Source organism: Cucurbita maxima, unplaced genomic scaffold, assembly GCF_002738345.1.
Source record: "Cucurbita maxima cultivar Rimu unplaced genomic scaffold, Cmax_1.0 Cma_Scf00041, whole genome shotgun sequence".
NCBI lineage: Eukaryota > Viridiplantae > Streptophyta > Magnoliopsida > Cucurbitales > Cucurbitaceae > Cucurbita > Cucurbita maxima.
In genome coordinates this window covers 1,351,019-1,358,678 of record NW_019272057.1, presented here as the reverse complement: position 1 = coordinate 1,358,678, position 7,660 = coordinate 1,351,019, and the positions used below count along the sequence as shown (strand labels likewise).

Sequence of the window (7,660 nt, the reverse complement as noted above, 5' to 3'; positions counted from 1 at the left end):
CCCCAACCCCCCTTTCCTTTGGTCAAGTATATAGGCAAAATTGAAGTATGACATTCAGTTGAGGTTAGAGGAGAGCAAATACCATCCATGTGTGCTGTAAAATAATATTCTCCCTCAATACAAACTTTTTAGAAGCTCCAGTCCTGTGGCTGGTAGCTGAGTTGTCCTGTCCCATATTGTCAAAAGAAATAAGATCAGTCCAAATTAGAGTTAAAAAACTGAGCCGTTCACTAATTTGTAGGCTTAAAACCATAATTTTAGTGCCATCCTGCTCTCTTAGGTTAAATTATTTTTCTTGGTATGTGTTAACTTTTGGAAGATGTTCTTGATCCCATGTTCAATATCTTTCTTTTTCTGTTATTTTAGCCTTTAGCTCGAATGGGAGCAACTGTGACAGGAATTGACGCTGTGGATAAAAATATCAAGATTGCCCGTGTGCATGCGGTATGGTTATTGTTCTTGAAGTCGAACAAATTGTTTATTTGGCAAGATCTATGTAGAATTTAATTTGGTGGTCTCTGGACATACTTGTATGTGCAGGACCTGGATCCTGTGACATCAACAATTGAATATTGTTGTACCACAGCTGGTACGTGCAAAAACTTGATTTTCTCATCATGACCTCTTTCCTGCAGTATCAAACCTCTGTTATTTTTGTATCTATTATGTGTTTGAACTTCAGATGAGTTTGCCATGTTGTATAATTGAAAAATCTAGCAAAATTACCTTCAACTCCCTTTGAGAGTGCTATAAAATATAGCAGATGCCTATCTTTTGGTTGACTACCTCCAACCTACTTGTTCTCTTCCAAAGGCATTACACCTTCTTCTAAGTAAGAGAGAGAGAGAGAGAGAGAGAGAGAGAGAGAGAGAGAGAGAGAGAGAGAGAGAGAGAGTTGTGTTACACTATTCTTATGACGGAAAAAGAGTGTACCATGCTCTTCTTATGGATACACGTATCTTCCACCTCTATTGTTTATCCTTGTATGCTCAAATTATTTGTTTCACTTAAATCACTTTAATTTTTCATTGAGAAATCCTATTGCTTGTTTATCATTGAATATTGAATATTCTACAATACTACTTTGTCACAGAAAAGCTGGTAGAGCAGCAAAAAGAGTTTGATGCTGTCATCGCATCGGAGGTTTGCTCGCACTCTCACTCAACATGTGGAAAATTGACTAGACATTATTTATCAAAATTTCTTCATAAACCTGGTTTCAAAATGCAACCATAACGCGAGCTGTACCCCTTTTGGGCCACTCCTTTTATTTGTTAGCCTGATCATACCCTTAGACTGCAATTAACTGTTAGATACATATCCAAGGTCTTCTAAGCAAAACCTTTCAATAGGTAATTGAGCATGTGGCAGATCCTTCTGGATTTTGCCAGTCCTTGGCAGCATTGACAGTGCCAAATGGAGCTACAGTTGTTTCTACTATTAATCGTTCTATGAGGTCATTCGCAACTGCCATTGTTGCAGCCGAATACATTCTTCGTTGGGTATACTATTATCAACTTTCTTTTTTCTAATCTAATTTCTCTTGAGGCCATACAGCTACTTTTATTATATTTTCTTATACTTACAGCTTCCTAGAGGTACGCATCAATGGTCAAGCTTACTTACCCCTGAAGAATTGGTTCTCATATTACAACGCGCCTCTATTTCAGTAAGACTAATGCTTAAATATTCTTACTAATTCCTTCTCCAACATGCACTGTTTTCTATATTCAAACACCCAATTCATGTATGATTGTTTTTTTCCCTTAGGTGGAAGAGATGGCCGGATTTGTGTATAATCCCTTAACCGGCCAATGGTCCCTTTCAGATGATACCAGTGTAAATTACATCGCATTTGGTACAAAAGTCAGCCAGAAGACAGACTAACGAAGGTGTAATCTTAGTTCTCACGCAATAGGTATTATTTCTGTCGCTAAATTAATTTTGCCCTGAAAACTGAATGGTTACTCCCAATCAGCTTCCCTCTAAACATTCCATGAAGCTTCTTTTTCTTTGTGCCAATAAGACCTTTCAATCTCGTATAACATAAACCAAATTTGTTTGAGGTTTATGATCTTGGCAGACTCCACTTTTGTGCTCAAAGTCTTCATTTTGAGCACAAAAGGGAAGAAAAAATTGTTGTGAATTGCATTTGATTGTGAATATTTTCGTTGGCATGGATATCGAGTAGTGGATGGGAGCTGGGAGTGAATTTTCTTTTATTATGATTCCCTGTCTATTAATTGTCTTGATATATATACATACATATATATATATATATATATATATATATATATACACGGTCCTATTATTTTCTTTGTCGTTCAGAATTCATTATAGATGTTTTACATTATCTTCGACCTTTTTGAGCCTCCCAAGGGAACTCTTTCCACAAGATATAGCTTCTCGGTCTTCGGACAGCACATCACAAAGATTGGCCAATCACAATTGTCAATTTCATTCCCTGTCTCTTCTTAATATTAATATATTTTCAACATCTTTTTTTACTCTTTTAAAAAAAAATTAATTAATTTTGTGACTTCAAGTATGATATTTAAGTTAAATAATATTGATATAGATTATATTGAGGAATGAAAACTTTAAGATAACTATTTCTTTAACAGAATAATAGATAAGTAAATAATTACCCACGGGATGGGGATGGGGATGGGGATGGGGATGGGGAAGGAGTCCCCACCCAGTGAACATCTCTAATTCTACTTTGATATACGATAAAATATATATATATATATATATATATATATATATATATATATATATATATATATATATATATATATATGTGGATAAGAATATAATTAAAAATGAATATAGACTTCAATAATAAAAAATAAAAAAAAAAACTTTACATGCTTTAATCTTTTTGATAAAATATCTCTGCTTTGGGAATAATTTTGAAAATTTCTTAGAAATGATTGTAAATATTGATATTATAATTTGATCCAAGTTATTATCCAAAAATTACGTGTTTGACCTGCTTGTATCCCAACCAAAAATTCTTTGTATTTTGTCCGAAGCTTGTTTCATCCATTTTATACAAAAATGAGTTCATATTTTTTCTGGAAATATAAATATTCTTAAAGCGACCGAAAAAGTACACGTGGCATGGGCTTACAGTTATCCGATTAGTTGCAAACGCCCTTCTGACATCTTTAAAATGCGAGCCAAAGGAGGAAGACGAAGTTTGTTAGCGAAAGAAACCTTATTGCCCTTTTGTGTGAAGGGATTTTACAGAAAGGGGAAGTAAGCAATCAAAGAAGCTACGAACTTTTGAATGCTCGTCGGATTACTTGCCTTCTTGTTCAGCTGTGATCCTCAGTCGTTTTGATTCCCAGTTCCGTCGATCCGGAGCGGAAACAGATGTCCTCCGACATGGAATCGTCGTCGGCGATCGTTGCTCGTAGTCGCTTGGCCATTCTGGCGGCGCATCTGAGCGCTGCTGCCACCTTTGAACCGCCGGAGATGGCTTCGTCCCTCGTGGCTCATTGCGTGTCAGCTCGGACTACGGTTCCGCCGCCTGAAATGCTGAAGGGTTCTTTGACGGTGGTTGATGAGAGGACTGGGAAGAGGTACCAGATCCAGATATCTGAAGATGGCACAATAAAGGCCAATGACTTGAAGAAGGTACATCAATTGAATCGGTTTATTCATTTGGATGTGTTTGATGACGTTCTTGTTGTGTTCTAATCAATCTTGAAATCTTCGTGGTGTTAATAATTGTAGGCACCAATTTTAGTCTAATGAACTTGCTCGTAATGCTTGCAGATAACTACAGGACCAAATGACAAGGGGCTTAAGCTGTATGATCCGGGCTATCTCAACACTGCTCCGGTTCGGTCATCGATCAGTTATATTGATGGCGACGAGGGAATTCTTAGGTACAGAGGCTACCCGATCGAGGAATTGGCTGAGAGTAGTACCTTTGTGGAAGTTGCATACCTCTTGAGTAAGTCCTAGAGGAGCTATCATAATGTCAATTTTGTTTGAAATCATTGATATATTGTCTGGGTTGTTTCAGTGTATGGGAATTTGCCTTCTCAGAGTCAGTTGGAAGACTGGGAATTTACTATTTCTCAGCATTCGGCTGTACCACAGGGACTTTTGGTACGATCCGGTCGTCGTATCAACTTTTCCTGCACATATTTCTTTATATAAATTTCAATGTCTGAATGACTTCTTATTGATAGAGTTGAATCTCTGTCTATCTCAATAGGATATCATTCAATCAATGCCTCATGATGCACATCCCATGGGTGTTCTTGTTAGTGCAATGAGCGCTCTATCTATCTTTCATCCAGATGCCAATCCTGCACTTAGGGTGAGTCCATTTCTTTTGGTTTTCAGTTTATTGCATATTTATGTTAGTGGGTGGAGCCTGAAATTTTCATAACTTGTTATTTATATGGAAAATGGAAAAAAACGGAAGTTTATTGACTCTCTCCTTTCCCTTCTAGAAGTTGGTGTGAGATTCCACATTAGGTGGACAGGGGAACAAACCATCCTTTATAAGGGTATGGAAACCTCTCCCTGATAGACCGCCTTTTAAAACTTTGAAGGGAATGCCCAAAGAGGACAATATCTGCTGGTGGTGGATTTGAGCTGTTACAAATGGTATCAGAGCCAGGCACCGGGCGGTGTGCCAACGAAGATGCTGGCCCCTAAAGGGTAGATTGTGAGATTCCACATTGGTTGGAAAGGAGAACGAAACATCTCTTATAAGGGTGTGGAAACCTTCCCCTAATAGACACGTTTTAAAACCTTGAAGGGCATGTCTAAAGAGGACAATATCTACTAGCGGTGGGCTTGGGCTGTTACAATTGGGTCCTAACATAATAAGGAATGAATGAGAAACCGTATGTTCCCTGTGGCTTTTTTAGAAAAGATTTTTAGGGCATACTATAGTGAAAGTTCATACTACCTTCATTATCTTTTGATGCAGCAGATTAAAATGGCCATGAGTGGATGGGAAATCCATTCCAAAAAGGGGAAAAAACCTTCATTGACAGAGAATTCACATATTCGTCAGTCAAAAGTCCCATTTATAACCTAAGTTCGGCCTTTTATAACATTACAATATGTCGTCTATTCTCCCTTCAATCAAATATAAACACTACATCGGGAGTTTTATGAAAATAAGTCAAAGCCTCTTATCGGATTTCAACCGATGACTTGTGCCTTACCATGGCGCTACTTTACCAAAGAGTTAAATAGACATTTAATTCATTCTCTGAATAAGCCACGAGCCACGATCATTGTTACTATGTGTATCTATCTTTGTAGGCTTGTGATTAATGTGAAAGGACTTTTGTATTTAGTTGTGCATCATTGTTTTGTTATAGGGACAAGATCTTTACAAGTCTAAGCAAGTGAGAGACAAACAAATAGCACGAGTTATAGGGAAGGTATGCTTTCTATGACCATTTTATCAGCTAAGATAATTTTATTAGTGTTCGGGTTATGATCGTGTTAATTTTTTTTGGTTTGCTTGCCAATTGAATTTTGTGTTGGCAAAATTTTGTATTGAGTGGTAATTTCTGTGAATTTTTAGGCTCCCACCATTGCAGCAGCAGCTTATCTTAGACTGGCTGGAAGGCCTCCAGTTCTCCCTTCCAGCAACCTTTCTTATTCGGAGAATTTTCTCTACATGCTTGATTCTTTGTAAGTTGCCCACATATCTTTTGCTTTCAATAACATACGAAGACCAATTTTGTTTTCTGTTTGAAATATGCGAACTTATTGACCTTTGCTGAAATTGGACACTTGCGTTAGGTTTATAGCATTGTTCTTACCATCATATTCCAAGAGAAAATAAATATGGACTGAATTTAGGAATTGAATTATCTATTTTCAGGGGTAATACGTCTTATAAACCGAACCCTCGGCTAGCTCGAGTCATAGACATTCTATTCATCCTTCATGCAGAACATGAAATGAACTGCTCTACGTCTGCTGCTCGTCATCTAGCATCAAGGTAGACAGCTTCTACCACCAATAACATTTAATTAGCGCATAGTCTGATTCTTGCTCTTTTTGGCTTTTCAGTGGTGTTGATGTGTTCACTGCTCTTTCTGGAGCTGTCGGAGCACTGTATGGCCCTCTTCATGGTGGGGCCAATGAGGTATGCATGAGAGAATTTATATGACATTCTGCATTAGTTTTGGTTTATTTCTTCTTTAGTTTTCCTGATCCTTGTAGGGTGTGCTTAAAGTTCTTCCCTTTGTTTTTTTTAACCTGATTGTAGGCTGTGCTTAAAATGCTGAGTGAGATTGGAACTGTTGAGAACATTCCAGGATTCATCGAGGGTGTTAAAAACAGGTAATTGCCACTTTGATCTCTTAATGAAGTGTGAAAGGACTGGTAATGTGGTTATATTGCTCACATTACTTACTTCTCCAGGAAAAGGAAGATGTCAGGCTTTGGGCATAGGGTGTACAAGAACTATGATCCTAGAGCTAAGGTCATAAGAAAACTTGCGGAAGAAGTATTTTCCATTGTCGGTCGGGACCCTCTCATCGAGGTATTTGTCTCGTAACTGTTATGTTTCCATGTGAAAATGCAATCTGTTTACAATTCCTCTAACAACGTTCCTCATGCCATATAGGTGGCTGTTGCTCTGGAGAAGACTGCTCTCTCAGATGAGTATTTTGTGAAGAGGAAGTTATATCCAAATGTTGACTTTTACTCTGGATTAATATATAGGTAGGGAGGTGGATATCTTAGTTTTCTAATGAAGAGATGTGAGAGTCGATAACTGACGATGTGTTTGATCACAGGGCTATGGGATTTCCACCTGAGTTTTTCACAGTGCTCTTCGCAATCCCTCGAATGGCTGGATACTTAGCTCATTGGCGAGAATCCCTGGATGATCCTGACACTAAGATAATTAGACCCCAGCAGGTTAGCTCCCTTCTTACCGATCCCGGGAATCGAGACATCTGTCCTAACTTGGCTAAAAGCCGACTTCGTAAACTTAAGATCGGTTTACGAAGTCGGTCTGATTTCCTTCGCATAATGCAAACAATTAGTTCTGTTAACCTTATTCTTGGTGCATTCATGAAACTCAGGTCTACACCGGGGAATGGCTGCTTCATTATATTCCACCCAAAGAACGTCTCCTACCAGCCAAAGCAGACAGGCTCGGTCAGGTTTCGGTTTCGAACGCCTCCAAGCGCCGACTGTCTGGATCAGGGATCTAGGCTGTTTGGAGAGAATAAAACGATGCAAGATTGCAAGGAAAACAAAACTTGTTGGTTGGTCCAAGCACTGCCTGAATCTGATGAACAATGTTGGATAGTAGAATGTTAGAGATATAGAAGACAGATATTTCACAAAGAATAAGTTTCTTGTTTTACTGGGATGGTGCAATTGTTGTAACTTCCACTTCCAGCAGTTTGGAAGAACTTCTGTTGTACCCTTATTATATTCTTCTTTCTCATTGTAAGATGAAAAAATGGGTTCTAAAAGCTCATCCAAACCTCTCTTCTCATACCCTTAACATTCTTCTTTGGCAGGACACCTTTCAAGAAAATGTGCCATTATATTGTATGATCTTAAAGGTCACAGCCTCTTATAGAGCTCTGAAGACCGACTTATCTTGGCTTAAAATTGACTGCCTGTCGTTCAACTCTGGAGGCCACAC

General features: G+C 38.3%; 2 protein-coding genes across 2 annotated transcripts in view; both read left to right on the top strand.

Annotated features, from left to right (window-relative positions):
- Positions 1–2,148, top strand: part of LOC111469658 (ubiquinone biosynthesis O-methyltransferase, mitochondrial) — a 5,158-nt gene extending 3,010 nt beyond the window's left edge. Inside the window, exons 4-9 of the mRNA XM_023114999.1 lie at positions 367–444; positions 541–589; positions 1,094–1,143; positions 1,353–1,502; positions 1,589–1,669; positions 1,771–2,148. Of these exons, the coding sequence (XP_022970767.1) occupies positions 367–444; positions 541–589; positions 1,094–1,143; positions 1,353–1,502; positions 1,589–1,669; positions 1,771–1,887 (525 nt within the window). The 3' untranslated portion in view covers positions 1,888–2,148. The remainder of the gene's footprint in view (positions 1–366; positions 445–540; positions 590–1,093; positions 1,144–1,352; positions 1,503–1,588; positions 1,670–1,770) is intronic.
- Positions 2,149–3,134: 986 nt separating this feature from the next.
- Positions 3,135–7,509, top strand: LOC111469653 (citrate synthase, glyoxysomal-like). Its single transcript, XM_023114994.1, has 13 exons — positions 3,135–3,645; positions 3,787–3,967; positions 4,040–4,125; positions 4,235–4,339; positions 5,361–5,423; positions 5,570–5,679; positions 5,873–5,992; positions 6,064–6,139; positions 6,263–6,336; positions 6,418–6,538; positions 6,623–6,720; positions 6,795–6,918; positions 7,086–7,509. Exons 1-13 carry the CDS (start codon positions 3,382–3,384, stop codon positions 7,215–7,217), a joined length of 1,554 nt encoding a protein of 517 aa, XP_022970762.1. The 5' UTR covers positions 3,135–3,381; the 3' UTR covers positions 7,218–7,509.
- Positions 7,510–7,660: the final 151 nt, after the last annotated feature.